Consider the following 15593-nt stretch of genomic DNA (forward strand, 5'->3'; position numbering starts at 1 on the left):
GATAAAGGTTAAATTTGAATTCACGGCCAATTTTGTGAAATTCCATCCATACACACAACACTCACATATGCACACACATAATGTGGATACAGATGTGCTTTTGGTATACCAAAATATACTTTATCTGTTGTTACACAAATTACAAACACACAATTTTGTTGTTTTGTTACAGTTCAAGCACCTCTAGTAGTTCAGACTGTGTATATTGTTGTTGTGCAGTGTTACAATAGTGTTAGACTTGAGATTCACAAAGAGTTGCAGGAGTAGGGAGCAGATTTGGGAAGCGTGCTTTATTTTCTTCACATAGCGGGTAGCAACATCATTCAGTTAAATACATTAACTTGTGTAGGCCTACAGGTCTGTTCTTATCATGGCCACTTTTTGCATTCAAAATAAGACACACTAAAATCATAAGGATACGAGGGTTGCTTCTTAACTCGTAGATTCCATGATTATCCATGGCAACACAGTCTTGTGTTCTCATGTATACTGGTACAATCACCACCTCCCATCTTGACTACTGTAACTGTAACTCCCTATTCGCCGCCATTACAAAAATAATCACACTTCAGTACATTCAAAACTCAGCCTCTACAGTCCCCCCCAATCGTCTATCAACTCCACTGGTCACCCATCTCCTTGTGTATCCATTACAAACTCCTAACTACCTTTAGAGACCTGCCCACCCAGAACTCCTTCAGCCCTACATTCCCACCTGCCATCTCAGGGTCTCTGACACAGGATCATTGGTTGTCCCCCAAATCAGATTAGCCTTCACTGGTGACAAATTGTTCAGTGTCATGGACCCCAGGCTGGAGCAGTCTCCCACACCATCTCCATAACTGCACCAGCATCACCTCTTTCAAGACACTGCTGAAAACACCGCTTCATAGTGCATGACACCTTCAATTGTTGCGGAACAGAATCTTATGTTAGAATATTCAAAATCTCACACCTTTCACTGTGTTCTTGGGGAATATTATTCCATTAACCGAATAGGCAACTCTGAAGCTCACATATCAGAGGATTCCCTAGGTATCCCTTGGAATTACAACAAGTTCAGATCATGTCATATCGTGCATAAATAGAACCACATACAGTACTTACACATAACAAAAGGACACACAAACACACCAGTACCCTTTATGGGTTAGAGGGTTTTGAATTTATTTTTTATAAAAGAGCATTCTAACAGCAAACACATAACGGCACCACACAGTCTCTGCACTGCTACATGCACGCACGCACACACACGCACACACACACACACACACACACACATAGATACACACATACACATAAACACACAGCTGTTACCTCTTACACCCTGACACACAACCACAGACATCTGTTCATAAACCCCCTGAAATCACTGGACCCTCCTAAGACCCCTCTTAAAGTTCATCATGAGTGGTTTCATCTGCCTTCAGTTTGAACTCTGCCTCAGTGATGTGTCCGTCTTTGTTGCGGTCCTGATTATTGAACATGTTCTCGATGAGACGGTTAGGATCAAAGCCAGGAGCCAGGCGACCACGACCTTCATTCACCTGTCTAATAATGTAGTCTGAGAACTACACACACACACACACACACACACACACACAGACAGGTAAATGAGTTAGAAATTTAGAAACAAGTAGGCAAGTATGCACTCTTAATTACAGGTACAATTCAAACATCGGATGGGTTTTAGGAGAGATTATGTACCTCGCTTGCTTCGACTTTGCCATCCTTGTTTTTGTCCATCTCCACAAAGAGGTCTGGAGAGACATCATCATTCCATACATACATGTAGCCTTCAGGAAGGCCCTCCTCCATCTCAATCAACTCGACATCAAACACAAGTACTGCACTGCCAGGAACTTCTCCTTCTACACACACACACACACACACACATATAGTGTTATAGAAGGTTATCAAGGTGCTTTCCATCAATGTATGGGTGAAATTATTGGAAATGTGACTGATATCAAAGGGGGGGGGATAGGAAATAAGTTAGGAATATCAAACAGCTAACTATTGTTGATAAACATTGATAATCAAAGTCCTGATATGAAGCTTGGACAATATCTATTGTTCCCTGGTCACGTACCAGTCATCCATTATAGTGAAATGAGATTTAACAATTTGTTTAAGTTTTTGGAGTTTGGATCAGGGTCAAGGATTTTTAGCAACCATCTATGATAGAAAGTGGCATTTTTCATTTCTACAAAGAATGCCTCTGTTCTTGATGCATGCATGTTAGAGGTAAATGTGGAACTATGCATTTACCATGTCCACTCTAGATCTGTGAAGTAAGCTCGGGGGGTGGATGACTTCTATGAGATGAGTTCTGATGAAGGAGAAGTCTGGGTCTAGCCACTCGTTCCTGTTTGTAGGCCAGTGTGTGTGTCTGTTTACATGTGTACATGTGAGTCTTACCCACTCCCCTCTCTCCGTAGCCTAGATGAGGAGGGATGACGAGGCGTCGCTTCTCTCCCACGCACATTCCCATCAGGCCTTGCTCCATGCCAATGACCACCTGGCCAGCTCCCAGAACCACATTATATGTCTTCCCATAGTTGTGACTACACATGAAGATAACATCACATATAAATCAATGGTGAAGATGGAAAACTAGTTATTGCTAAATGCAATACTAAAGCTACAGACGAGAACCATAAGACCTACATGGACAGGTTCTACTTTGCTCTGTGTGTGTTTCGTTGTAACATTATGTTTGTGCTATCCAGTAAAATGCCATTGTGGTGGCATTTGACATAATATCCATTTTTAGCGGTGTGTGTGTGTGTGTGTGTGTTTTTTCTGCAACTTACGTAGAGTCTATGTCTGTGCCATCTAGTAAACTGGCATTGTAGTGGTATTTGACATAGTCTCCATTTTTAGATAGAGGTGAGCAGGATTCAGGCTTGGTGCTGGTTATCTCCACTGAGTCAGATGGGTTGTGGAAATCGATCACATGAACATCAAACACCAGAACTGCTGAGCCTGGAATCTTTGTGCCTGAGAGGAAGAATAGTTGAGATGAGGTTGGACAGGATAACCACACCAGTAAGCAGATATTCTGTTACACACACATATCTACATAGACACACACATACACACTCACACACGGACAAACACACACACACACACTATTTTGTTCTCTCTCTTTCTCTCTCTCTGGCTAATGCATACCTGTCCCCTCCTCTCCATAAGCAAGATGAGGTGGGATGGTGATTCTTCTCCTCTCTCCAATACAAAGACCAAGCAGTCCTTGGTCCATTCCAACGATCACATAGCCCTTCCCAATATATGTGTCGTAAGTGTGATTCCTTGAATAACTACAACACAAAGAAAAATGTAAAAGATGGATAGCTGAGATACAGTATCTAATATAAAAACACTTAAAAAGGATTACAAATCCTAAACCATAATTCTGTGCTATCAGAAGCCCCTTTTACACTGAGATCACACAAAATTTGTGGGAAGGGAAGACGTCTTTTTACCACATTGTGTGTCTAAAAACGAGGTAAATATTTGCCAGCCTGCTGTGTCTGTTCACATGATCCGGCATTTTGGGGAGCCAGGAGGCAGGAGCAGCTAGCCAATTAAAATGTGACGTGCAACAGGGGGTTGAAAGTTGAACAAATTACCTTGAGTCGAAAAAGGTTCCATCCAGCAGGGATCCATTGTAATGGTACCTCATGAAGTCACCAACAGCACTCTTTCGAGGACAAGGGTCTGGGAGATGTTGAACCTCGACGGCAATTTCATCCTTTGGGTTGTGAAGATCCAAGAGCACCACATCAAACACTAGTGAAGCCTGAGGAGGAATATCACTACCTACAATGGTTTAAAGACACAGAGACAAAGTTAGCAAACTTGTTTCAGCTGGTCAAGGGTTTCTTGAATTGCATTTAGGTCCTGGGAATCCAAGTCTTGGTATCTGAGCTATACAAGACTACAGTCTACTTGTTTATCGCTTCTCAACTTCTGCATGTCTGTATAGCACTGTTTTACAATGTAGTAAAACCAATTATAGCACTTTACAGAAAACTCTAACAAACTCTCCAAAATCCACAGAAAGATGTTAATATGAAAGATGCATGAAAGATTATAATATGCATAAAATTAATACAAAAGCCAGCACTCAAGTATAGTACTCACAAACTGAGGGAATAAAGTACGGAGCCCCTAGAGGGACATGAGTAAAATCAAATCTAAAGTTTAGTTTCATGTGCTCACGTGAAACTTTCATGTGCTCACGTGAAACTTTCCTGTGCGCACACGAAAGTTTCAAATGCGCACGTGAAACTTTCATGTGCGCACATGACAGTTTCACGTGCGCACATGAAAGTTTCATGTGAAAAGGTTTTGCGTGCGCACATGAAACTTTCATGCGCTCACATGAAACTTTCATGAGCACACATGAAAGTTTCACGTGAGCACATGAAAGTTTCATGTGAGCACATGAAACTAAACTTTTCTCATGTCCCATTAGGGGCTCCGTAATAAAAGGCAATCATTGGCCTATAATATTCAAAAATCCTAGTGCATACCATCTCCATTCTCCCCATAGCCAAGTGATGGGGGCATGGTGATGATGCGTCTCTCGCCCACACACATTCCCAGAAGGCCCTGGTCCATCCCAGCGATCAGCCAACCAATGCCAACATACGTGTCATATGTACGCATGCGTGTGTGACTGTAAGAAGATTTACAAGTGGAGGTGTCAAAATCAAGTTGGAAAGATCAACAAAAAACATCCTATAATAACAACTTTATTCCACGTAGTGATTCCATGTAGTCACCTCGAATCAAACAGAGTTCCATCCAGAAGAGTTCCGTTGTAGTGATAGCGTACATAATCGGACACCTGCACCTTGCGGCCACAGTGCTCTGGCGTGTGGTAGGTATTACTCTGCACCTGATCTTCGGAGTTCCAGATGTCTAGCAATAGCACGTCAAAGTGCAGCACCGAATTTGGGGGGATGATATCACCTGTACCGGAAGACATTTATTTAATATTTATTACACATTTATGAAGGTTGTTTGAATCTTATTCAGCCTCTCTGAGTAAGGAGTAATGTTTTTTCCAAAAACGCTGGCTGCAACATTTTCAGACTGATTTTGAGTTTCACTTTAACAAAGGCATTACAGACTTTTGTCTAAGAACAATAATGATCCAACAAGCCAACAGACCTGGCTTGCATTATGAAGACTTGGAGACACCCTAAAAAACCTGTTCATAATTGTGTAAGCACTCACTAAAGAAGCCTACTTATTGCATGTAAGATGCTTTGTTGGTAATATTATTTTTGCTGATTTGGTTCTTTGGGCATTCAGGTTACTGGTAGCGCATATTGTACCATGAGGGAGGGCCTTTACGGATCCCAGGTACAACATGTGGCGTATTAGTGATTTGTCACCATCTAATTGAGCATCGTTTTTGTGTCCCAAATCATTTCTTGAATAGGCTTGGTTGTTGATTGACCACTGTGGGAAATCATCTACCTATAGCACAAGGAATTTAACACCTCTCTCCTGTGTATATCTGAAATTGTACACTTTCACTTCTGGAGCACACAACTACACAGTGAATAGCCAGAACTACTACTCAACAGGTGAATTTATCAGCCCTATACCGTCACAGTGAGTTTTGGAAAGTTATGAAAACGAATCAACTGTTTTAACATAGCCTACCATTAAACTGTAAAAACCTGCATTTTGTCAACTGAACTAGGAAAATAACTTCTTACAGCACAGCCACTTGGCAGCTACGACTAGCCTACATCATTCAAAAATACTTCTCTGTGAGTGTGTTCTTGTTTCAATTCAGAAAAAATATATTTTTTATTCCTATTTTATGAGCAGCTCCTCGTCAGGAGCTTCGTCAAAGCTGGTCGGACATCAGAAGTCCCACCCACAAAGTGCCACGGGTCCTCTGAGGCATAGGGAACATCCAACCACGTTCTGTTGCTTCTGCCTGTCCCATTGTTAACATTCAATAGTTGGGCGTTTTGTGTGTCAGTCAGATGAATTTTTCCTATCCATGGGCCGCTATCTTGGCCATCTTTGGTTACCGTATGCAAGTCTACACACGCACTGAAAGTTGATGAAGTTGCGTGCAACTCCTCAGCTGCCAGGCACATCATGCATGAATGAGTTGAAAGACAAACAGTCATAAAAACATGCTCATAGGCTACACTGCGACACACAAATGCCACTTACCGTAACCATCTTTGCCGTAGGCTAAATGTGGGGGTATTTTCACAAGTCGTCGTTCATTCACACACATTCCCAGCAGAGCCTTATCCATCCCTGCGATAAGTTGCTTCCGACCCACAAAAACATTATAGGTGGAGCCACGATCATAACTGCCACATACACATAAGAGACACAGAAATAACAGTCAACGTTGTAAATCAGACCAAACATTCCATTAATGGTACATGCATCATCAACCATAATTTGCAATATAGACTGATAGGCTGAAACCGAGCAATCACAGATGTACCGAATGGTTCAACTGATTGAAGGTAAAAGTCATAGATGCAGTATTAGAGCAGAGATTGACTAAATTAATTCCATATTGTACTTGCGTGGCCACTCAATAAATGGGGCAGAGGTTTGGGGAAAGAGAGAGAGATTTTAAGAGAGTGACTGAGAAAGACATTTTCTTACCTGGAGTCGAACTTCTTCCCGTCTGGGAACATGCCGTTATAATGGTACCTAACATAATCTCCATTCTTAACTGCGCGCAGACATTGCTCTGGACTAAAGGTTTTTTCAATGATTATGTCATCGGTTGGTACCGGCGGGGCATTACACGAAACAAAAGCTACGAGAAACGGTAATAAAATCATATTGTGCGTAAGCGTTATCATCTTCCAGATCCAAATGAGGTGGGATGGATAGCCGGCGCCGCTTGATCTCCGCCTTGCAGAGATTTCCTGCAGTGTGGCCTACCTACTCAACTTTTTTCTTCCTCTGTCTCGGTCGTTTTCGTAGTAACCACGTCGTAAGCTATGCCCAGAGGCGCAAATCAAACATGTAGACGTGGAACTTCGCCTGCAAGACTGCACAGACCACCCTTCGCGGCTTCTTCTTCTTAGATTGACTCCAAAAGTTAACTCTGCTCACTATAGGCTGCTCAGAAATGCATTTGGAAAGGCGGGGTTAATGGGGTTTTTCCGCTATCCGGAAAAGGGTAGCCAAATGGAAGGCGTTCCACGTGGCGTAGGAGGAGGGTAGCCAACCGATGCGACGTCCCCCCTAGACGTATACTTATAATAGGCCTGCAAGGAAAAAAATAAAAAGGAAAAAAACAGGAAGTAATCTTTGGACAGAGGACAAAACATTAACACGCATAATAGCAACAGGTGATATTAAGATTTGTCATTAGGAAAAAAAATACATATAAGGCTGTCCCATCCAAAAGCATTTGCGTTGCTGTGGCCATCCAGCTGGGCCGCGCCCCTGGAGACGTGGAAAGTTTGCAGGCGGGGCTAAACTAACTCACACACAACCACAGAAAAATCTGGAGCCCTCTGTGGAGATTACCATGGTGCCACGATTGTCGAGGATGCATATTTCTTTGTTCGGTCTTGTGTTTTACTCACTAGGCCTGCTCGTCAGTGCGCAATATGAAAAATATAGCTTCCGAAGTTTTCCTCGACACGAGTTAATGCCACTGGACTCCGCGTATCGGCACGCGCTGGATCAATACAGTGGAGAAAAGTGGAAGGAGACCGTGGAGTTTTTGGAGGTGAGTCTGCGCCTCTATCGGCTGTTGCGGGACAGCGAGGCCTTCTGCAACCTAAATTGCAGCTCCGTGCGCATCGATCAGGAGCAGCGCTTCGCCGACTTCCCAGAGCTTCACGCGTTTGGTAACGTTATGAAGCGCGCACAGTGCCTGAAGCGGTGCAAACAGGGTTTACCCGCATTCCGACAGACTCTCCCAAGCCGTGAAACTGTGGAGGAGTTCGAGAGACGTGAACCATACAAATACCTCCAGTTCGCCTACTTCAAAGTAAGTATGGAGATACATTGTAGTGTTTTTTTCTTGACCGGTTATTGTGCAGCATGCTCCAAAGAAGAAGTGTTTTCAATAATGACAAGTGTCTGTGTCTGTGTGTGTTGTGATTAATTGCTCGTGTAGAGTGATAACGTTGCAAAGGCCGTGTCCGCGGCTCATACATTCCTGCTGAAACATCCCGACGACGAGATGATGAAGAGGAATATGGCCTACTACAAGAGCTTGCCTGGTTCTGAGGATCATCTGAAAGACCTGGAGAGCAAGTCTTACGAGGTGAATATTACTTATTACATTTTTGTTACTCATGTACGAATTTCAGGCGTTGACAAGACAAATGCACAAGATGCGTTTTTGAACATAGGATAGTGTCCATGTGTTCAGGTTTGAGGAAATGGACAGATTTTAGGTTCTGTATTCAATTCCAATGTCAGACTTCTCTCAACCGCTTATCTTTTAACCGTATCAAGTCTTTATGCCTATTCATGCATTCCTCTATCTTTACCACGTGTTTTTGCGAATTTGGGAGATAAACAGAGTTATTTCCAGGGATAGGTTGCACATAACAGCTGTGTACAGTAGACTTCATGATCTTCACAGATGCTGTAAATCACAGTAGCATCATATAGGCTACATGATACAGTTTTGTAATTTGTCATTGTATATGTAGTTTGCTGGTTTACTGAGAGGGGGCTTAAAAATCTTCAGTGTGAACCGAATCTTCAGATAAGCATTACTGGTTAAGTGTGTGCGCAGGTGTCTGCCACTTTAGCAATATGCTAGATATATCATATTGGGTCTCGAAATATTCACGGGAATCCACAGAAATTGAATAATCATATTATTTTATCCTATATTAGTTGTGCAGATGTATAGTCCATCTTATACACACCAATTGAACTGAAATAGAAATTGCAAAGATTTATATTTTTGTGTCATTATTTCATATTTAGTGTAGTCATTCCATATTAGAACCCCTGAGTACAATTCAAATGCAAGCATGAAATTTCAAAGTGTTACCTTTCATTTGAGACCAAACACATAGGGGTTCATAGACAGTAAGCAACTGATTGATTGACAGTATGCATTTTGGATAACCAAAAGTCCTATGGGGAGTTTCTATAGGGCATTTTACAAAACGCATGAGCATACCTTGGCAAATGATGGTCTAGTACTTATATGTTCATTCTATATTGATCTACTTTTGAACACAGCTTCACAAGACCTGGTGCTAGGGCTCAGTTGTGTTTCTAAGTCATATCAAGTGACCAAGAGGGCTGAAATGTGGCCAGTTCAGAGATGCTTGTTATCCGGCAGAAATAAAAAACAATATTCTAGCCTCTGTAACTCTTTCTCAGTACATCACACAGTTCTTCTGATTGTTTTCCAAGAAACCACAATGTCTAAGCTTTCCAAAGAGGTCAAGCATTTGATTATAGGCCAAACTAGGTGGGAACAGTGGCCTCTGAAGCAGGCGCTGTGCAATTTTAGGCACAAACTGAAATTGGTCTTGAGAACGAAGCGGTTAAACTGCAGGATTTTGCAGCAGTTGCTTATAATCTCCTTTGGGTGAGGAAATTGTTTTGCATTTGCCTAATTCATTTGATCCATTCATTCGATGTTTGTGTGTGTTGCTTGACATCTTTTGTAGACCTTGTTTGTGCGTGCAGTGCGGGCATTCAACGGGGATAACTTCCGCACGTCCATATCTGACATGGAGCTGGCTCTTAGGGACTACGTAAAGGTGTATGATGAGTGCCTGGCAGCCTCGGAGGGTTCCAGAGAAATTAAAGACTTCAAGGACTTCTTCCCTTCCATTGCAGGTGAATGTCTTCAGTGTTGCTATCTGTTATAGGCTACTACACTTGTCCTTGTTTGCTAATACAATTGCACTGTATACGTGTAAATGTTCCATTGATGTTGATGGGATTTCAGGGTTGTGCAGTTTCACTTCCTGTTTGCTCTTCCCTGATGGCATTTCTGAACTCTATTATGAAAATATTCAGCTTTCGCTGTATCTCAGATGCACCTACAAAGTTCACTTCTTTAGCTCCAAGGCAGCAGTGTTTTCGTGCCTGATGTTGAAGTTAAACACAGACTGTACAGACAGCCAGTGTAGTCAGAGTAGTCTGTTGGACATACAGTAGTATTGTCCAAAGATTAATAGATTGTCACACAGGCTTACTTTCTTGCTTCAGTATACAAGGAACAAAAGTAAATAGAAGTTCTCAAGTATTTTTGAACCATATTGATACATTTGCAGGTACTCTTATGATAAAGTTACTAATGACTTGTAAGCCTTAGCAAGCTTGCAGAGCAATTGGAGCAATCAACTTCAACTCTTACTCACTCATTCATTCAATGAGCATGGGCCACACCTTTAGATAGGTTATTATTTTTTAAAATAGGGAATTTCATACTGGAATATTGTACTGTTTATAATGATGTTCATTGGGGGAAAGAGCTGTAATGTTGACAATATCTGTCTTCTAACTTTTCTCTTGATCTGCACCCTTGCTCCCAGCTCATTACTCAGAGGTTCTGGAAAGGAAGGTGCGCTGTGAAGCTGAATTGAATCCAGTGGTTGGAGGTTATGTTGTTGACAAATATGTGGCGACAATGTACCATTACCTGCAGTTTGCCTACTACAAGTGTAAGTCAGTGTGGTGTGAATGATCAATGATAGTGTCTTGGTGTAATTGTGAATAATTTACTATCAAGCTATAAGTATAAGTATATATACTCTTTTGAGAACCGTGAGGGAAATTTGGTCTCTGCATGTATCCCAATCCGTGAATTAGTGAAACACACTCAGCACACAGTGAACACACAGTGAGGTGAAGCACACACTAATCCCAGCGCAGTGAGGTGCCTGCAACAACAGTGGCGGCGCTCGGGGAGCAGTGAGGGGTGAGCCGTGCCTACTGGTCGGGGTTCGAACCGGCAACCCTCCAGTTACAAGTCCGAAGTGCTAACCAGTAGGCCACAGCTGCCCCTTTAAAAAATGGGTAAAATATAGGTAAAAATGACTAGCACGGTCATACAAAATATCAAGATCCAATATGAACAAGATGTTTTCTAGGTAGATAAGTGAATCAATCAATCAATCAGTCAACTGGCTGAACCACTGAGTGACATTTGATCAAAGACATCTCATTTTGTTGTCAGCCAAACATATGCTAAACAAAATTATCTCCTTTTAGTTTTAGTAGTGGAGAATAAATGCCACTGTTAAATTGATTGTGCATGTATACAATCTCTGCCATGTTTGTTTATCCCAATGTTTGTGTGTTTGTGTGGTCAGTGGATGATCTAAAAAATGCGGTGCCTTGTGCCGTGAGCTATCTGTTATTTGACCCTGAGGATGAGGTGATGAAGAATAACGTGATCTACTACCAGTACCATCGAGACAAATGGGGACTCGGTGATGATGACTTCCAACCAAGAGCGGTAAGATGCCTCACCCCAGGCTACATGACCCTACTGGGGGATAGATTCTTCATGAGGGCAACATGTGTATGATGTCTGTATTTCATGTTGTGCCCACTGTAAGTTTTTTTTGCATGAAAGTCTAATGAATGTAAATTAACAAAAAATGTATGTGTTTTATGTGTTATATACAGGAGGCAGTGCGAATATATAATCAGACCACCATGCAAAGACAGCTGTTAGAGTTCTTTCGTCAAAAACTACTGGACGATGATGAGGTCAGTGACATCTCTACCCCCACTACGGCAATGCTTATAGTGGGCAAAAGAGTATACTGCATTGATCTCATAAACGGTGCTTTGGTATCCTGCAATAGTTCAATATTTTGGTCGTTTTTTCCTCAAATTACCATATTCCGAAAATATATGAGAGCAAATTAATACACACATGATCAAACTAACTGCTCACAGAATTCATAGTTTATATACTGTAAGCAGATATACTGTAATCTAAATATCACAAAGGCATTTGTATAATTTTCTGTTTCTGAGAATTGGAATGGTAACCTAACTCTCGCCAGATGAATTTCGTTCCACCTAGCTCCACTCATCCATCTGGGATCGATCCATTGGCGAGGTGTTTCAGAAGGCTGGGCCTTATTAAAAATCCTTGCAATATGATTGGATAAGCCACTTGTCCGTCATCTATTGACGTGCTACTTCAACCACTCACATCGAAGCCAACCCGTGAAACTGAGAACAGTCTCACAGTCGCTTCTACGCTACGTCACATCTATGAAACTCCCGCTCTGCATCCTGATTGGCTCTACCATAAAATCTGGTGCAGAAATCACTCTCAACGGAAGCGATCCCAGATGGATGTGAGTGGAGCTAGGCGGAGCTAGGCGGAACGAAATTCATCTGGCGAGAGTCAGGTTATTGGAATGGTAGGGCTCTGGCGAAATTGCGTTTTGTCTGCATTTCCAGTATTTGGCCAGCAGAGGGAGGTTGGCCTAAGCTGTGGCTGTAGCTTAGGACAATTTCACAAAAACTCTTTCTGCACACTACATGCCTACAGTATAAGGGCGGTAATTGTCAAGTTCATGGCTTGGGAGCATGCCGATGTTCCAGTATCTGTTTATTTCTAGCTGTCTACCTAGCATGCAAGTTAATTGCTTACCATTAATGCTAAGCATGAAATCCAAAGGTATGTGTATATGTGTTTCTGTCTCAGGGGGAAGTGTTGGAGTTCCTAGACGAGTTCCTGGATTCTGATGACCCTGTTGAAGTTCCTAAACGAGTTCCTGGATTCTGAAGATAAATAATATTTATTTAGTGGAATTAAAACACACACTGTCTACCAGCACACTCTTATACTGAATCCCATTCACACAGACAGCCATGCACACACTCCCACTGGCCACACACACAGCCATTCATTCACACAAACCCACACGCCACACATTTAGCGTCACGCCACATGCTCATTGTCATACAGACAGTGTCCGAAAAAAGGCCAAGAGAACCTCCTCATTGTGCAACTAGTTCTGACAGAGGCTAGATGTAGGCACACAAGTACAAGTTATTCTGATGCACTGCTGTTCTAAAACCAGGTGCCTTTAACATCTACAAATGAACATGCACATTCTCAGTGGTCTGTATTCGAGCCTCATTTCTGATGGGGGGGATAGCAGAGATCTTCATGAGTTGCTTAAGAGAGCCAGAGTTCCTTTTATCATTTCATCTTTTTGGTGCACCTCTTTGAGGCACACTTGCTGAATACAATGGAATGATTATTATGTTTCTGATTCTGTGTCATTTCAAGTGAAAGTCCTTTCTGTGATGTACAGTGTTAAAATAAAAAGATGTTTGTTAAAGTGTTCTTGTAACGTTATTGTGGAATAGTGACACAAGCAGTTCTAGCCTCATTTTGGGATGACAAATGGAGTTGCTTAAGTATTACCCAGCTGTGATACTTTCCAGTGGAATATCTTGCACTTGGCTATGGTCAATATAGCATGATACAACTCAGGGCATTACAATAACTTGTTCCATTTCCCTGTATTTTGATTGCACTTACCTTAACAAACAGAATACCAGCAGGCAGTGCGTATATGTCTACTGCCAGCCTCTGTGGAAGGTTACAAATGTTCAAACTGCAGAAATTACTGCAGCTGACAACCTTTACATGACTTACTGTGACAGATTATACCAGTATTAAAGCAACACAATGCAGATATTTTACCTTAAAATAATGCCACACCAACTTTATGAGAGTTGGAAAATGAAGTCTCGGACATTGCCAATGCACGCTAGGAATGCTTTATATTGTATTGTAATGTTGATCGGGTAGGATCATGACCCTTTTCCAAAGTATTCCAAAGGCCATAATTCCAAAAGGTCAGAATTCCAAAAAAGCATTTTTTATATTTCACTTATTTATTATTATTTCCTCTTTTCTTATAAATCATAATTCACTTTTTAATGCTGCACTGACACTTGCCATATTCATTTCCCATTAGACCGGCTTAGTAAATATTGGTAAATGTTTAATTGAATTGCATCAGAATTGTCATAAGCTTTGAGTTTTTCCAGGCAAGTCAAGGCAAGTTTATTTGTATAGTGCCTTTCACTATTGAAATACTCTCAAAGCAGCTTCTCAAGCAGCACAAGCAGGTATAAACAACATACGGTGACATAATAACCAACATTAAAATAACAAATAAAACCATTAAAAGAAATAAAGTACGAAGAAATGGATAAATGAATTAAAGTGTACCATATTTTAAAAAAAAAAGGAGATTCTGTGTCAAAATCACAGTTCATTCCATAAACACTATTCTAGTAGCAATTTTTGTCTACAGTTTAGGTTATTTTCTCTATCTTTATTTAATTATTTAAACACCTTGTTTAATTTTGTTGCAAATTCCAGTTCACTGAGTAAACTATATGTTCAGTCTACCGAGTATAAGAATGATCACAGTTAACTTGGTTCTGAAAAAAAGTTTTTTGGATGATACTGTAGCTAATGAAGGTTGAGGGGTTTTGTGGTTCAATTTGCATTAATTTCTCTTGTTATAATGTATCATTCAACCTTAGGTTGACAGCTACAATTAAATCAGCCTAAAACAGTTTGAAGAGAACTGGACTTTGTTTTCCGAAGGAAAACAACACCTACAGGACCTAGGACAGTCCAAAAAAGTGCCAGTTGCAACCAACCAGTGAGGCTGTGGAATATCTGGTCTGAAATAATTATAGATCAAAGGTTACACCCATAACTTAGTTCTATTTGCATCTGACTCCTGATGTTTAATCTGGTTTGGGTGTCATTAGTGGTCACACCAACCTTAGGATGTGACTGATGGTGTTAAACAATCCATCCTCTGTCCTATGACATCCTGTCTCATTGAATTCAAAGACTTTAAATGGGCTATTAATGTACATGAATTTACAATTTTGATCATAACTACTATTTATTTCTTATTAACATTTACATCATATAAGATAGATTTTATGACATTAGTTTGCACATATTACGCCCTAAATTAAATGATGGGCAAAGCGCAAACTCTAAAGTCTAACGGAAGTTAATTCAATAACCGAGAAAACATATTTTCTGATTTTGTACCATGGGCAAGACATCATCGGTGGGTAAGCTCAATGTTTCAACAAGCCACGCAACATCTTTAGTTCATGCACAGGACACTTTCCTTATTGACAGACTTTGCTCTTTGACCATCATTTCAATTAGGGCCCATAAATCATTATTCCTGGGATTGCTCCAGCATCTACAACTACATCTACAACTATCTACAAGGTCTCATCTTCATTAGCATGGTCTTTGTAGAGTTCAAATGAAAACAAGCTATACTCATTTTAGTTTTCAAACTTCAATGTTTTTCTCCTGGGACAGTAGACTGCAATGTTGTATTTGCCAAAAAGTAATACTTGCTGATCAGTATTCTTCTACATGATAATGTCAACAAATATTACTAGCTAGTGTCATACATACCATACTGTGGTATCGCCTGATGATGACAGTTAATGTATGACTGAATTTAAAACTCATCCACTGTAGTCTGATATGGTGCATCATTGGAGTGTGTGTGTGTGTATGTGTGTGTGTGTGTGTGTGTGTGTGTGTGTGT

General features: G+C 41.0%; 2 protein-coding genes across 2 annotated transcripts; one reads left to right on the top strand and one right to left on the bottom strand.

Moving 5' to 3' along the window:
- Positions 1-1137: 1137 nt before the first annotated feature.
- Positions 1138-7148, bottom strand: fkbp9 (FKBP prolyl isomerase 9). Its single transcript, XM_076301424.1, has 10 exons — positions 6667-7148; positions 6214-6359; positions 4794-4983; positions 4542-4687; positions 3636-3825; positions 3178-3323; positions 2817-3003; positions 2422-2567; positions 1708-1871; positions 1138-1571 (listed from the first exon to the last, which is right to left on the bottom strand). The coding sequence occupies exons 1-10, from the start codon at positions 6867-6869 to the stop codon at positions 1395-1397; spliced, it is 1695 nt and encodes a 564-aa protein (XP_076157539.1). The 5' UTR covers positions 6870-7148; the 3' UTR covers positions 1138-1394.
- A 336-nt stretch (positions 7149-7484) lies between these two features.
- On the top strand, positions 7485-13322 carry crtap (cartilage associated protein). The gene is made up of 7 exons (XM_076301428.1): positions 7485-8014; positions 8144-8293; positions 9669-9840; positions 10542-10670; positions 11322-11467; positions 11641-11724; positions 12680-13322. The coding sequence occupies exons 1-7, from the start codon at positions 7547-7549 to the stop codon at positions 12758-12760; spliced, it is 1230 nt and encodes a 409-aa protein (XP_076157543.1). The 5' UTR covers positions 7485-7546; the 3' UTR covers positions 12761-13322.
- Positions 13323-15593: the final 2271 nt, after the last annotated feature.

This window comes from Alosa pseudoharengus, unplaced genomic scaffold (genome assembly GCF_046254945.1).
Source record: "Alosa pseudoharengus isolate Yale_2024_CS ecotype anadromous, Long Island Sound unplaced genomic scaffold, YU_APseudo_1.1 YU_APseudo_1.1_scf_23, whole genome shotgun sequence".
Lineage (NCBI taxonomy): Eukaryota > Metazoa > Chordata > Actinopteri > Clupeiformes > Clupeidae > Alosa > Alosa pseudoharengus.